The 16341-nt window shown below is 44.3% G+C and overlaps 1 protein-coding gene and 1 long non-coding RNA gene across 3 annotated transcripts in view; one reads left to right on the top strand and one right to left on the bottom strand.

The window, feature by feature from the left end:
* Positions 1–11905, bottom strand: part of Cd38 (CD38 molecule) — a 39525-nt gene extending 27620 nt beyond the window's left edge. The window contains exons 1-2 of one of the 2 annotated variants that reach the window (XM_041636216.1): positions 11757–11905; positions 11316–11582 (exon numbers count right to left, since the gene is read on the bottom strand). In XM_041636216.1, coding sequence (XP_041492150.1) covers positions 11316–11557 — 242 coding nt within the window. In that variant the 5' untranslated portion in view covers positions 11558–11582; positions 11757–11905. Of the gene's footprint in view, positions 1–11315 lie in introns of both variants that reach the window. The other variant, XM_041636215.1, reaches the window with a different exon arrangement.
* On the top strand, positions 11274–13348 carry LOC121436385. The gene is made up of 3 exons (XR_005972702.1): positions 11274–11387; positions 11692–11883; positions 13023–13348. It is a non-coding gene; the product is annotated as an uncharacterized LOC121436385 (long non-coding RNA).
* The last annotated feature ends 2993 nt before the right edge of the window (positions 13349–16341 follow it).

Below are 16341 nucleotides of genomic sequence, written 5' to 3'. Positions count from 1 at the left end.
GTAGCCATGAGAGGATATCCCTTTCGTATACCTTGAGTGAAATTCTTTCTTCAAACTCAATTAGAGTAATCATTGCTAAAGACTCCACGCTCGTTGTGCTTGTGAATTTTGATCAACTTGACACATGCTATCCATACCTGGGAGGAGGGAAGTTTAGCTAAGGAATTGCCTCCATTAGATTGGGCCTGTGGGAACATCTGGGGGACATTTACTCAATTGCCAATTGATGTGTTTCAGATCACTGTGGACAGTCCCACCCTGGGCTGATGGGTCTGGGCTATATAAGAAAGATAGCAGAGCAAGTCAGAGTCCAAGTCAGTAAGGAGTGTTCCTCGATGGCTCTGCTTCATTTCCTGCCTTGATGTCCCTCTCTGAGTTCCTGTCTCCTTCAGTACTGGGCTGTGACCTGGAAGAGCAAATATTCTCCTTTTCTCACTAGGCTGGTTTTGGTCATGGTGATTATCACAGTAACAGAAAACAGACCAGGACAGTAATATATGTAAAGTCAAACTTCTCCCGTGTGTGTATACCACATCTGACATGTTCTGGTAAGGAGAACACACCATACAATTAAAAATTAATTCATTACAAAATATTTTAAGTGCAGTGTGTAAACTACTCGATGTGGAAGCCATCTATCTGGTTAAGCTGCCATGGACTGCTTTTGTCCTTCATTTTAAACTTTATTCATTTTTTAAGTGGTAGGGCCACCCACTATTTAGGATTCTAACTGGGGGTTAATTTTAAATTTTTAAGCAAGCATTCTATAGCGGGCATGCTTCCTTTTCATTGTTTGAGAAAAATAAGTCCTTAAGGGGAATAAAAATATTAGTCTCTTGCTTGGCTGACTCCATATTTCTGACTCAGCTGTCACTCTCCTGTTTCCTCATCGCCTCTCTCAGAGTGAGTACCTATTGGCAAAAACTATCTCTGCGTCCATCCATATCAGCGTATGAATATAACCACCTTTCTCTTTCTGACCCTTCCTAACACATGTGCACAGGAAACCAATTCTTTATCTTTCACTCGGTTTCCTGTTTTGTTGTTTTCTCAATGTCTTAAATCTATTCTTGCCACCCACTTCTCCTTTGAGAAAGCTGATCTTTTCAATATCCTGACACAATCAGTTTCCAAGTAGTTTCTCAAAGAACGATACTCATAGCTGTTCAGTTCTCGAGTCGTTTTGCCAGAAAACCATGTCCACACCAATTCAGTAACTGAAACCCTCTCCACTCCAGGTTGCTTTGGGTCATGGCGTTTATCCCAGCAACAGAAAGCAAAGGAGGGCAGTCATAGATGTAGTACCACCTTTCCCATGTGGCTATTCCTGGTCTGATACTTTCTCTGTAAAAGAAGCTGTCTTCACCTCAATTCCCAGACACCTCTGGAGCACAGGCAAGAACTTCTGTTCCCACCAACTTGGATGCGTATTTACCTTTTTGTAAATACGTTTGTGCTTTGTATTTTTAATTATATAATTCTATTAAATTGTATGTAAGTAAATTAGGTAAGAGAAAATTAAAAATAATACTTCCTATGAAAATTAAGTGCTTGTTTCAGAAAATAATGACCTGTGTGAGTCCATTGAAAAAGTGCTGCGTTTGGCATAGAAATGCCAATTGTAATGACTGTTGGACATTATGGATTTCTGGAGGCCTTCCTCACTTAGATGACTTCTTAACCTACTTAAAAGGCTCTGCCTCTCCAGTAACTCCTCAGTTTCTTCCAATTTGCATACCAGCTGTTCTGTTAGCTATTTTTGTTCTTCCCAAAGAAATGCAGTTGCAAGAGTACTATGATTTGGAGAGAGAGCGGCAGATGTAGTGAGAAGTGGATATACTCTGGGTACATTTGGTACAGGGAACAGACAAGACTCATGCCCAGGCTGTTCTCAAACTCACCATATAACACAGGCTAACCTTAAACAGCAGTCCTCGGCTTCTTAATGATGGGATGAACAAATGCACCCACACCAACCTGAATATATTTAACACTAGAACCATTTCATTAAGTGTGTGAATGTATATGGAATGTGGAGGGGAAAAAGGAGAGAAAAGTGATGTCAAGATATTTTTAGTTGAGCTACTGGAAAATAAGTTGCTATTTCAAATAGGGAAAGAACAGAGTAGAACAAATTGAGAAATGCAACAGAGATTTGGATTTGTACAAATGAGTTTTGTAACTCCCACTGCTGTCCAAGTGGGGATTTTTCAATAGGAAGTTGGGTTGTGTCAGTCTTGAGGCTGTGAAGTTTTGGGTGAAGCTACGAATTTGAAAGTAAACTGTTAAGAGATAAGGAAGAAAATGTTTCACAAGGAGGGTGTGAAGTCAACTTTGTCTAGTGATTCTGATTGGTCAAGTGAGATGAAGGCAGGCGACTAAGAGCAGATTGATGAATCTGTTAAGACTGGCTTGAGTAGTAGCGTTACCGAAATGAACTAAAGAAAAATTAATAAGAGCCTCTGGATGACTTTCTTAGTTCCATTCTTGTCTTGCTACTGTCTATTCAAAGTTGGTGTGGGACAACTGTCTTCTGTCAATTATATTTTAAATAAACACTGATTGATCAGTAGCCAGGCATGAAGTATAGGTGGGACAACTGGACAGGAAGTAGAGGCAGGTCAATAATAGCAGGAGTATTCTGGAAGAAGGAAGCTCTTTCTGCAGTTGTGAGCCAGCCACAGAAGAAGCAAGATATGACTGCCAAGCTAAAAAAAGGTACCGAACCATGTGGCTAACATACTAGAATAACGGGCTATATAAGTTATAAGAGTTAATAAGAAGCCTGAGCTAATGGGCCAATCAGTTTATAGTTAATGTAGACTTCTGTGTGATTTCTTTGGGACTTAATGACGGCAGGAACTAGGCAGGACAGAAAACTCAGTCAACACTAAGTGAGACAGCCAACATGGTTTTTCTTTACTTAAACAGTGATATGCCAGTACAGAGTACTTTCAACACACAACACTAGTGGCATTTATCTTGTCTGGGAAGGTCAAAAAATAGCGTTGACAATAGCTCACGTCACTTAAAATACAGAGTGCTTACAAGAACGATGATGACATGAGCGTAAAACAAATGTATACCAATTAGATGTTGCATAGCCAGAGATAAAGCAAATACACAATTATGTTGTCACTAGGAGCTACGATTTTCAGTATAAGAGAAGTAAAACACAAACATAAAATTAATAATATCAAAGCCTTGTACTCTTGTTCTGAATTGAGGTTATAGATATGAACTCATAACGTTTATGTCTCTCCTGTCTTCTAGTGACCAAAGGGATGACTCAGCTGTTAGAGCAGGCACTGCTTTTCCAGGGGACTTGAGTTTGGCTCCCAGCACCCATATCAGGCAACTCAAAACTGCCTGTAACTCCACCTTCAGGGGATCCAGTACTCTTTTGTGGCCTCCACGAGCACTGGACTCATGAGCACAAACACACATACACACATACACACATGTATATAACTTCAAAAATAAAATATTAAAAATACTATCTTCTAGAACTAGCCACTAAAGTCCAGAAAACCCAAGCCAGATGGCAGGGAGTAGCCCTGACACACTCTCTAAGTTTTGTTTCTACCAGCAGCGGGCATGGTTCCACAGAATAGTAGACAGTCCCGTCTCTAGGGCAGGATAGTTACAAGGTATGTTTAGGACACTGAGGATTAAGCATTGGTTCTTGCCCTGAGAATGCTCTCCTGCCTTGTATATCAGTGGTTCAGGATCTACGGCCTTGGGAGTCCAGGCTTTATACCAGTAGTTGTAGCCAGATCGATCCTCTGGAATTTGGTCTGAGATTGTGTCACATCATTGGCTACTCTGGTTCTAAGGCCTCAGATGTGGGACCGAGTAATTCTGCTGGCATCCTTTGGTCACCAGCCTGCAAAGGTCTATTTGAGACTTCCCAGTCATTAGAATTACACAAGCCAGTTCTACTAGCAAATTTTTCTCTTGTCTCCCCATCTACATCTTTTCACTGGCTCTGTTTCTACGAAAAGTCCTGACTAATAGATTTGCCATCCGACTAACAAGGAGAAAGAATCACGTACTTACCAGTCTTTTTTTTTTTTTTATGAACTCTCTTTCAAGACAACTAATGGTGAAAGCTCTCTCCTCAGAAGAAATAAAGTAAATAAATGTCAAAGGACTCTCCCAGTTAGAAAATAGTGAACTGCTAACCCTGTGGAACTGGTCAACCTTGGCCATGATCATCAGATGCTACCAAACTAATGGGGTGAAAAGTCACTGTGGAACTTGAGAACAGATGGCCCAGGTGTACTATGGGACAATATGACATTATGGGTCTTTGGATGTGATGTTGCAAGGGAAGCTACCTCTGTGAAATATTCCTGCTCCATCCCCAAACCTAACTGACTCTAACATGGCTGTGGGCTCACAGGCAACACTGCTTCCGAAGAGCATGCTAACCAGCAGCACTCGCTGGGCTGCAGCGAGGTGACGCAGCAGATCACAGCGCTGTCTGCACAAGCTTGACAGCCCGAGTGTATTCCATGGCACCCACATGAAGGTGGAAGGAGAAAACTGACCTCCACACACGCTCCATGATACCTGTGTGCCCATGCACATACATATGCGCTCACACACTTCATACACATATAGGCAATAACAATAAATCAAATTAAAGTATAGAAATAAGCAAAGAGCAACACCATAATGCAAGCATCCAAATGCAAGGTAAGAACCAGTGACCGAATGCTTTACTTTTCTAATCTTCAGGTTGAACCCCAATTTCTGTCTCTGAGTTTTTATTAGTCATGCTACATAAAAGATAGATAGCATTTGTTTGCAGTGTCATATTATAATTTGCCATAGTTTGGATATGGTCTGTGTCTGCACCCCAACAGTTTTCATACTGGGAGCCTGGTCCACCATGTGGCGATGTTGAGTTTGTGGAACCTTTAAGAGATGGGACCTCATAGAAGGTGCCTAGGTCATGGGTAATCACTCTCTGAATAAATGAATCCTGTTCTGAATGTGGGAGTTGATTCTGATGAGGATTGCGTGGTCCTTCTCTAGTCTCTGACTTCCTGGATGACGGAGCCATATCTTCTGCAGTTCTCATCATCATGAGGCCGCCTACCATGCTATGATGTAGCCAGAAGGCTGCCATCAGAGCCCAGGAGCTGCAGCTCTATGTTCTTAGACTTGTGAAATTGTGAGCTCAACTTATCTTTCCTTCATCTGTTTCCAAACATCCTGTACTTTATTATACCAGAGTCAAAGGACTAAGACAGGTACTGTTGGAAAGACTTACTCAAAAAACTCTTGCCTAGCGGAATGTGGTTTTCATGTGAAGTTATAGCTCCAACCTTTTACATTAGATGGTAGTTTGTCATTCTTGTCTGTTAGAGATACAAATAATTTCTGTGCATCAATGAGAAAATCTCAGAGTTTCTGCTTTGCACTGCCTTCTAGAACATTAGCTAGCTTTTGCCTAACCTATTCCTCTAAGTCTAATATTCCTTTCAAATACTAGCAGATATAAAGTGCTTCACAATATTCCTTGTAGAGAATTTTCACTTTATTGACCTCCCCGTAAATGAATATTTAAAGTCAGGTCTTTCTGACTCCAAGTACTGTTCTTGTTACATTTTACCTGGTCACATCCAAGCCTGTCACAAATAAATAATAGATCTCTAACGTGTGTAGCTCTCTGAGCTATGAATGTCACTTTCTTGTAGAAACTTACACTTCGGAAAATGTTTTCAAATTGTCACGAGATGGGCCACCCGCTGTTGAATCTGGCAGTTGTTTGAGACTTTTCCCTGGTTAATCAGTTTTCTGTCACTGTAATGAAATGCCTGACACAATCTTATATGAAAAGCAAGAGTTTACTTTGGTTCATGGGTCTGGCAGTTACATCCAAGATCAGGAAGTCCTTACCCTGTGTTTGTACTGACTTTCTGCTTTCATCAAAACTTAAATAAATGCTGAGACTATCAAAGTGGAAATCATAGGGAAGTAAAATGCCCAGACTTGGCCTCTAAGAAAACCCAGACATTTTGAAGAAGAAGAAGCAGCAAAGGACAATTTTAAAAATTATAACCTGAAAACAAAAGAATGAGGAAAGCCAGCTAATGTGAGAAAGAAATGATCAGTAAAACAGAGGAGAATATTCTCTCTTTTATCACTTATGTTTGCATCCAGCCATCTTGACATTGTCCTAAAGTGAGTTCAATTTTAAAGACTTTGACAAAGAGACCAGAATATAATGAGCAACATATAAGGTAAGCAGGGGTGGTGAGGTGAATTAGAACCCCACCTCCCTGGCTCTCAGCACTCCCTGTGGCTGTACTGAGATCTTTCATATGCATGTTCTTTATATCCCTGTATTCTTACCTGAACCTCCAGTTTCTGTAACCGCAATAAATGACTGACATCCCCAAAATCCATGGGGGAAGCCGATCTTCACCAAGATGTGAGAGTCATGGGATTTAAGTCATACCAACCAAATCCCTCTCCAGAGACCCATCTTGTTCTGTGTGCTGGATCTCCATCCCATTCCCAGGCTCTCACCGACCACCTCACACACTCTAAGTCCTGACTGTCACATGAACACTTAACACTCTCCCATGGTACCAAGAGCCACTGTCAGTGCTGACAGCCTGTGCACACTTTGGTGAATCCTGGACGTGTGTCTCTCAGCTTGTTGAGGGCCATCTTAGCCAGAAGATAGTTCCTATGTGTAGCCTTCAAGGGGAACCAAACGTGATTCTTCAAGCATATTCTACATTTAATGTCCCTGGTTCAACTTAGAGTTGAGTTTCATTTTTAAAGTCAAGCCTTGATATCCATCTTCCCATGGGGCAGGGGGTGTAACTCATCCATAGAGTGTGTGCTTAGCTTTAATCTGAGAGCTCAAAATACATCACTGGTAGAAGGATATCACCCATCACAATTGTTAGTGGCTCACACCTTACCAGGCTTTAAGAAAAAGACTAAAGTTCCAGGAAGTAAAGGGATCATGCCAGTCTGTCTTAGGATTAAGCTGTAGCATCAGCAGTTCTATAGCTTCCAATCTATTATCTCAGACTGTAAGTGTTTCAGATTGCCAGCCTCCATGACTACACGGACCAATTCCACCCACTCACCCACCCACCCCACGCCCCACACACACTATTTCCATTTCTCTGGAGACCCTGTGACATCAGCACTGGCACTGGATGTCTCGCAGAAGAAAGGTCTCAAGGAGAGACTGTTCACGTTGACTTGACGGACACACAGGAAGTGGTTACTGGAGCTGGCAATAGAAAGGCAGTCCCTTGCAGAAGTGACATAAGATGTGGCAACCCTGTCAACTGCAAAAGTAACACCCTCAGGAACCTAAAGCTGAAGAGTCCAGTCTTTTTTTTTTTTTAATCGTTTTGGTTGTACAAGAGAAAGTGCAGATACAGAGGGAAGAATTCTGGATCGAGAATTGGCAGAATCAACGTTTCCGATTTGCTAGGTTTGAAAATAAAAACCGCCATTCTGTGTTTCTTGATAAGGGCGCCAAAATAAGAAACAATCCCAGGATAATCATGAAACTCAGGGTGTTGTCAGTAAACTGTGTCCTCAGAGCAGAGGTCTTAACGATGTGGCTGTAAGGCGCTTTGTGTATATGTGTGTGTAAATATTATCTAGAAACATAAAGAACCCCCCAAACACATAAGTAAGTAATTCAACAAAAAGAGTGAAGATCTGAACAAAGTTTAAATGGACAAAAAAACAGACGAGGAAAAGGACTTGCTGGCAAATAGGGAAACTTAGATACTGTTTTTCTATTTTTCTCATAATTAAAAAAAAAGTTGAAGACATTCAAGAGTGGTCAGCTTGTGGAGAAGTGGGCCCTGTAGACTGATGAGTAGGTGTGAAATAACAAAGCTATTTCAGAAGGGATTCGGAAACATCTGGATTTCAAAAACCATTAAAACTTAAAGCCTGCACTGTGGTAGCTGGAATGAAAATGACCCCATAGGTTCATAGGGAGTGGCACTAGCAGGAGGTACGGCATTGTTGGAGGTGTGGCCTTGTAGCAGGAAGTGTGTCACTGTGGGGGTGGGTTTCAAGGTTTCAGAGGCTCAAGCCAGCCCAACTCTCTCTCTCTCTCTCTCTCTCTCTCTCTCTCTCTCTCTCTCTCTGTGTGTGTGTGTGTGTGTGTGTGTGTGTGTGTGTGTTTCTTCTTGCTGTCTGCTGATTCAGATGTAGAACTCTCCCCTTCTTCTCCAGGACCATGTCTGCCTGTGAACCACCATGATGATAATTGACTAAACCTCTGAACTACAAGCCAGCCCTAGTTAAATTGTTTTCCTTTATAAGAGTTGCTGTGGTCATGGTGTCTCTTCATAGCAATATAAACCCTATCTAAGGCAGGCACAATATCTCATTTTACCCAGGAATTTTATCTCTGGGCATCTGTCATACAGAACATTCCAGTATAAACGTGAAAAGTTAAAGGTGTTCACTGCAGAACGAAAGTTTCACAAAAAAAATGGAACTCTGTCATTCCTGTCCGTTAGTAGCCAGATCACTGCCTGGAACATAGTAGGGGCTCAAAATAATTTATTGAATGAATGAATGAGTGGGATTGAAAAACTGTAAAATGGGCCAGTAAGATGGCTCACTGCTATCAAGCCTGAAGGCCTGAGCTTGATCTCCAGAACCTACGCAGTGGGAGACAGAACTCACACTGATTGTTCTCCTGCTGCCACACACGTCCTGTAGCCCATGGCCCCCAAATGTAACAGGGATACATGATTAAAATTTGGAAGTTAAATTTTTGTCAACTAGAAATGATTATATCTACCCTATAAGGAATGAGGTAGACTTGTGTGTACCAATATGAATGACCCCCACCACCAAGTGTTAGGTTAACAAGATAGTTCAATAAAGCAGAAAAAATGTAACTTTCAGCATTGGCAGACTGAATTATGGAACTAGGATTTGATACATGGATGATTGGACTTAATCCATACTTGTTTTGTGGAGTGGTATCTGCATCACTACACTTGCACAGCAGTAAACTTCAGACATTTTCCATGACAAGATTATTCCCTAGCGCTCTTCCTTTCCTCAGGTGCTGGGTGCAGTCACTACTGTTTCCATTGTATGTGGAGAGAACACACCACAGCACAAATACATTGAAGACCTGATCTAAGGTCATGCTGCAGCAGAGCCAAGATCCAAGCTCAGATGATCTGGCTTCAGAGTACACATTCTCAAACCACGGGAGGATAAGGTGTCATGTTTTCAGGTTAAACTTGTTGGCTCATTTTGCTTATAATATTGTTTCTTTCTCTTTCAAAGGTCTCTGTACATGGCCTATAAACTTCACAGCCACTCTGCCTACAAACATGCACAGGCAGTTAATTTAGAGGTTTGGGAATTCAAACCCTACAATCACGTGTAGATTTTACTCAAACTTTCCGACTCAATTTGCTTATCTGTAACGTGGAGATACCAATTGTAACTCCCTCTGCGCCATTTCTGTTCCATTCATCCATTCACTGTGATGCTGGGGATGCACCCAATGCACTGTGTAAACTGAGAGAGCCCCTGCCTCCGAGCTGCCTCTCAGCTCCGATGTGCTTGCTAAAGGACTACACAATTGGCTGTTTTTAAGTGCCTGGCACACAATAAGTATCTATCACTAATCTATCCACATAAAACACATGTGCATGCATGCGTATCAAGTGCATGTGTGTGTGAAAAGATGAACATCACAATATTAACAGGTTAGGCCAATGAGGGGGACCAGTTGGTAGGGATGCTTGCTTCTAAACCCAATGACTTGAATTGGATTTCCAGAGTCTACATTGTGAGTGAGAAAGCTGATGTTATGACCTTCAATTGTATGTGGTGGGACATGTGTACACACGCATGTGCACACACACACATGAAGTAAATATGCGCGATTTTATTAATCAATCCTGTTATTTTTGGATTGATTATGATCTGACAGACACAAATAATTTGTACCTGCTGAATGCTTATACATACACGTGAGTGGATCGGTAGAGCCAGCACTTGTCAATCTACACTCCACAGGGTTAATACTAATCACACATCATGCCAATTTCACACATCCGGTTTGCGAAGCACAGTGAATTTACCCGAAATTATCGAACAACCAATATCATTTAAAAATCAGTAAACAAAACACTTAGCAGGACTCTGAAAGTAATTCTACTCGTACACTTTCAAGTAAAACCAGGACCCACACCACAGCATCTAGCTTGTGCCTCTGACGACGGGATGTGAAAGCAGGCTCTGGGCATGCCTTCCCAGCCTGTGGCGCTTCTGTTTGACTTCAGACATCAGTTCTACACTAAGATGCCTGGGGGGTAGACATGCAACAAACCCTCCATCCCTTTGGTGGAAGTGGGTATTTGGGCTGATTCCTTTGGGCTGATGAAGGCACTGTTCCCCAGGGTCTGCACAGGTCCACCAGGCTGATTCAGTGTATCTGATGGGCAATATTTCAGTTTTTAAAGTCTGATTGCTTTGTTTTATTTAAGATCAAGTGCAAAGAGTCACGATGCTGTCTCAGCTAGGTTTTTGTTTGCTGTGTGTTTTGATTAATTAATGCACTTATTTTAAGGTTGGTCTCCCTTTGCAACTCAAGTCAGTCCCAGAATTTACAGTGTAGCTATGCAGCCCCGGATAATCTTGAACTCACAGCAATCTTCCTGTACCAGCCTCCTTAGTGCTGGGGTTACATGCATGAACTACCACCTCAGGATGCTGTTTTATAAAGATAAATAAAATTCAAGAGAGACATCTGTTCTTTCTGACTCCCTCCATTCCCACAGCATGCTCAGTAAACTACTTGGTCAAGTGTCACCTGTGACCATAAATTTCCGGGCACGGACAGTGGCAGATAGAAACCGCAAGTCAAGTGACCATGTCAAGTCCCTGTGCCTGCGAGTCATATTCTGTTCCTGCAGTGCAGCTGTGGCCAAGGATGGCCCCCAAAACCCAGCTCAGGACCCGCTGTGGGGGGTCAAGTATCTTTGGGGAGCTCAGCAAGAATCAGCACCCACCTCGTATGTCCTGAAACCCCCCGCCCCCAGGTGGTTGGGGGGAGGGGCTGTGCTCTGGTAATTTGCACATGGAATTTGGGGCTCATCCCAATCCTCATCACTGCCCCCTCGGCTCCCAGCTGACCCGCAACACAAGATTCTTTGTTTGGAACAGTCGGAACGCTCCCCCGCGCGCACGAGCTCCAGCTGAGTCACAGCCAGCCTCCCCGGAGTTCAGCTGTGCGCCCCACCGCCGTGACCAGCGTGTGCTTCCCAATGCCAACTCACCTCATCTCAGGCCGGAGGATTTGAGTGTAAACGAGACACCGTCCCAGGAAGAGCTCAGAAAAGTGCTTCGGGGTAGGCTTGCCTTTCCACACCATGGGTGCCCGCGGCCACAGAACTATGACCACTGTCACTACCGAGGCAATCAGGACCACGAGACCCACTCCGAGACAGATCTTGGCTTTCCTAGAGAGATGGCAGCAGGGTCTGTCCCCAGACACCTGGCTAAATTCGTAGTCGGCCATGGGGCTCCTTGGAGATCAGCCCAGGCTAGGCAGGAAGAGAGCACAGTGCTGACAGGGTCAAAGCCTGCCCCTCCTCCTTTCTTTCACTTGCCTTTTATCGGTTTCCTTTCCCACCCTCTACCCCTTCTTTAAAGCGTCAAGGGGTGACTGGAGGACGAATGAAACTTTAAGGATGGCAACAGGCACTCCAGCTGCTTACTTCCAGACTCCGGAGCCTCAGTTTCCAGAGGAAGCCGGCACTTGAGCCTCTTCAGGTGCACAAACAGCTTGGGAACACTCCTGGGCAGGCACCTTCTGTCACCTGTGCACCTGATGCTCCCTGGAGGGTAAAGTCTCTCTCTCTCTCTCTCCCTCTCCCTCTCCCTCTCCCTCTCCCTCTCCCTCTCCCTCCCTCCCTTTCCTCTCCACTTTGTCTTCCTCCCTCCCTCCCTCCTTCCCCCCTCCCTCCCTCTCTCCCTCCTTACCCCATCTCCCTCTTCCTCCCTCCCCCTCCCTCTTCTCCTCTCTCTCTCTCTCCCTCTCCCTCTCTCTCTCCCTCCCTCTATTCACTGGATGGCTGGCAATGAATGCCCCAACCTCTACTTCTGAGCTTTGGTAAAATCCTGCCCCAAGATCTTTAAGGTACAGAAGAGCAGCCTCGAAGTTGCGCTTTGACCTCCACTCACATGTGTCCCATGGAAATCATGCATTATGATCCACTTGTGACAGTCATGTTCCAGGCATAGGGAATATTAGATGTAAAAGCTGAGGTAGTAAAGCCACTGGATTTGTTTTAAGATGCACAAGAGCAGCCATTGTAGCTAGACTAGAGCATCAAGAGGGGATAGTGTTGAGGGCAGCAGGAGAGCCGGGCTCTGCAGCTCTGGGGGACAGGAGGATTCTATTTTTTGTTTTAGTGCTTTTACATTTTTTAAAATTTTTGTTGCCATTTTGCTTCTCCATTTGCCATCTCTCTCTCTCTCTCTCTCTCTCTCTCTCTCTCTCTCTCTGTGTGTGTGTGTGTGTGTGTGTGTGAGAGAGAGAGAGAGAGAGAGAGAGAGAGAGAGAGAGAGAGAGAATATATGCCACAAAAGCAAGTAGAGGTCAAAGGACAACCTTGAGGTGTCCTTTCTCTCCCTCTACTATGGGTGTCCCAGAGGCTGAATTCGGGTCATCAGTACCGACTGTAGTAATATGATCCTTTTTACTCTTTTTGGCTTTTTTGAGGGGGAGGGCAACCAAATAAATCACACCGAGGTTTATTTTTAGTTATAAATGTCCAGTTGTAGACTAGCTTGTTTCTTGCCAGCTTTCTCATATTATCCCCTCTGCCTTTTGTCTCTGGGCTTTTCCCATTCTCTCACTTCTGTAAATCTTACTCTTACTCAGGGAAAGTTTAAAAAAAAATCGTGTGTGTGTGTGTGTGTGTGTGTGTGTGTGTGTGTGTGTTTGTGTATTCAGGCTCATATGTGTGGTGCCCATACAGGTCAAAATAAGGCATCAGGTGCCCCAGAGTTGAAGCTGCAAATGGTTGGAAACTGCCTGATGTAGATGCAGGAACAAACTCCAGTGCAAGAGCAGCAAACACTCAAAGGCTGACCCTTCTTCCCATCCTCCAGAGGGAGCATTTTCAGAGGAGGACACAGCCCAGCACAGAGGGTTCAAGAGAACGTGAAGGTGATATCAGTGAGTTAGAGGGCAACTATATTAAAAAGGGGAGTTTGCTTGTCGTTTGCTTGTTTGGGTCAAAGGGAACAGAGAAATAAGGACACAAGTGGACGGTGCTTGGCACTGTGATCGGGATGGGTAACATCCTTTGGAGGTTATTGATTTTTGAACTCTTGGGACTCAGGCAGGGGTGCTATTTTGGAAGACTGTGTATGTTTAGGAGTCGGGGTTGAGATGGAGGAATTGAGTCACTGAATAAAGGTCTTTCATGCTGTGTTATCCCTGGCAACTTGCTGTCCAGTTCTGTGTTTCCAGGTTAGTAATGAAATCAACAACTCTCCTACGCCACATAATATTCTACCCAAAGCACACGGCCGAGAGATCATGAACTGACCCCTCTAAAGCTTGAGCTAAAGTGAATTTTTTTCTCTTTTCAGTTATTCTGTTGGCTATTTTTTCACAACGATAAGAAAGTAACACTCTGGGATTCAGGAAAGAGCATGCTGTTCTGAGATCAGACTTCTCGAGCACTTTTGGAGGCCCACAAGCTGACTCACGGGTCCAGTAACATTTGACAAATGCACGAGAGGGGGGCGAGGAATCCGAGGCATGGTGGGGGTGGGGTGGAGAATACAGCTTGGGGGTTGAGATTGTAGAAGTTTTGGTGATAATGACCGAAGGGCGTTCTCTCCCGATTTCCTTTTTCCACAGAGTAAAAGGAAAGCTCCAGCAGGGATAGGGATAGCGGAACACTGATGGAGACTAATCAGGCTTATGCGTTGGGTGGGGGGATGGATGAGTTCTCAGGGTGTCATTAAATGGTCAAAAGTTCAAGGAAAGGCTAGTGTTTGTTTGTCCAGCCACACCCACTTCTCAGACAAAAACCGGAAAAAGGCTGCAGCTGGGGACACACTGGGTCAGTAGTCATCCGCTAGAGAGCCCATAACAGCACCGTACATTGGATGGCTGCAGCAAAAGAAACTTATTGTCTTACAGTTCTGGAGGCTGGAAGTTCAAGACCAAGGTGTTTGCACAGCTGGTCCACTCGGCTTTCAGGCTGCCCCTTCTTCTGTGTCTGTGTTAGCGGAGGAGGTCTCTCTGCAACAGCCTAGTTTGAAGTTTGTATAAAAACACCAAATGATTCATTTGAGCCCTCCCTCAAGGACCTCATTCTAATTACTTCTACTCGGGTAACTAGGCTATCTCTACTGGGATTAGGGTTTAGCCATAAGAATTGGGGGAGTCAACATGAAGCCCTGCAGTCCTTAACACTGGGTAAAGACAGAGAGCTGAGAACGTGAGTGAGGATGGGGTTTAAATAGTAGCCCATGGCTCCTAAGTCCTACAGAGACTGAAGTGAGAACAAACAGACAATGAGAAACCATGAAAAGACACATGATATTACTACCATGATGCTGACGGGCCTGCAGGGTTATTAGAGCAGGGACATCTATAGTAGGTCAAACTCAACATGAAGTTTCTCCTCTAACGTGCATTCCTCCTGGTCTTTATTTAAGTAATAAGCATCAATATCCTGGGCACACAATTGCTTAAACTGGGAACTTCCAAGGCGCCCCCCTCCCTCAAACCACAAAACCCTGGGTGAGGTTGGTCCCTGCTGCCTGCAAATGAGTCATGAGACACTATATTCTTCCTCTCCAATCCAACTTAATCCACTCTTTTTCACCTCAGAGTGGGCTTTCAACTCTTTCCCCAAATCCAGCCTGCTCAGGGGTCTCCATCTATTCTCCACACCACAGCTGGGGAGGTGGTCCAGGTGTCATGATTTTCAAGAGGTAATTTCCCCAACATGATTGTCTTTCTCACTTTCCAGCTTGCTCTAGACACTTCCCACAGCATGTGGTTCCCTCTCAGCGCATCCCTCTTTCATAGTCACCTTGGTTCCCAACCTCCACAGCCCTCCAGTGCCCTTGGCCTTCTCTGTCCCCAGTCAGCCCAAATTCTCCTCTGCCTTTGACCTCCACAGATGTCATATACCGACCCATCAAGTCCCAATCTCAGTGCACACTCTCCAGGAAGCCTTCCCATATGGAGGCAGGCATATTAGGTGCTTTAGTCGTTGCTGTGATGAAAACAGCTTCAGAACAGAAAGGGCTGATGCGGGCTCATGGCTTGAAAGTCTTGTTCACCATGGCGAAGAAGGTACCGAGGTAGCATGAGATGCCTAGCCCTTTTGCATCTTCAGTCAGGAAGTGCAGGGCAATGAGAGCTAGCACTCAGTTCTAGACTGGGGTCCCAACCCATAGCATGGTGCTGTGCATAGTTAGGGTGGATCTTGCTACCCCAATTAGAAAATCCTATCTAGAAAATTTCCCAGAAACAGGCCCATTGGCTTGTCCCCTAGACGATTTTAGAGTTGAAATTAGCCATCACAGTGGGTTTCCAAGTCGTTCACTCTCCTGGATGAGTAACACAGATCTCCTGAAACAAGACAGATCTCAGAGGCTTAGCACCACCCAGCCACCAAACACAAGTTTGGAGAGTTCCTCCTAGTCTTCCTTCCCACCAAACAAGGTGTTTGCTAAGAGTGTGGTTGGTAAGGATTGATCTGTTTTTTGTAGGTTTTTTTCCTGGAATTCAGCTTGAAGTTGATGCTCCTGTTTACTCCCAGGATCCATTTTTCCTGAGAACTGGGGAGTTTTTCCCTCATGCCAGATCTAAGCTGTAGACCTGAAAGTGGAGCGGGAAATGCTGGTCTTGCTTTGCTTCAAGTCTGCTTTCCTTATCTCTGACCCTTTCGCCCCACGTTCCTTCACCAGTTTGCTCTGTGCTTTCTTTCATGTCACCTGTAAGGGCAAAGTTCAAAAATAGTTACTGTGTAACAGCTCTTTGCCTCCTTCTTGCCTACAAAATAAGATGAGACCTTCCCCCCACCCACCCACGACCATCCGTTTACAACATCCGTTGCTAATTTTTTCTAAGACAGGTTTATTTTTATTGATATGTGTCTGTGTGAGCCTACATGTGTTTGTGTGCACCAAGTGTGTTCAGGAGCCTTTGGAGGTTAGAAGAGGGCACCAGATTCCCTGAAGCTGGAGGTAAAGATGGCTGTGAGCCATCCAAACTGGGGTCTGGTGTGTGAATTCAGATTCTCTCAAGCACTCTTAACCACCGAT

The sequence above is a fragment of the Microtus oregoni genome, unplaced genomic scaffold, assembly GCF_018167655.1.
Source record: "Microtus oregoni isolate MIOR12 unplaced genomic scaffold, Mior012 000049F_ref0000343, whole genome shotgun sequence".
Lineage (NCBI taxonomy): Eukaryota > Metazoa > Chordata > Mammalia > Rodentia > Cricetidae > Microtus > Microtus oregoni.
This window is presented reverse-complemented; position numbering and strand designations above follow the sequence as displayed.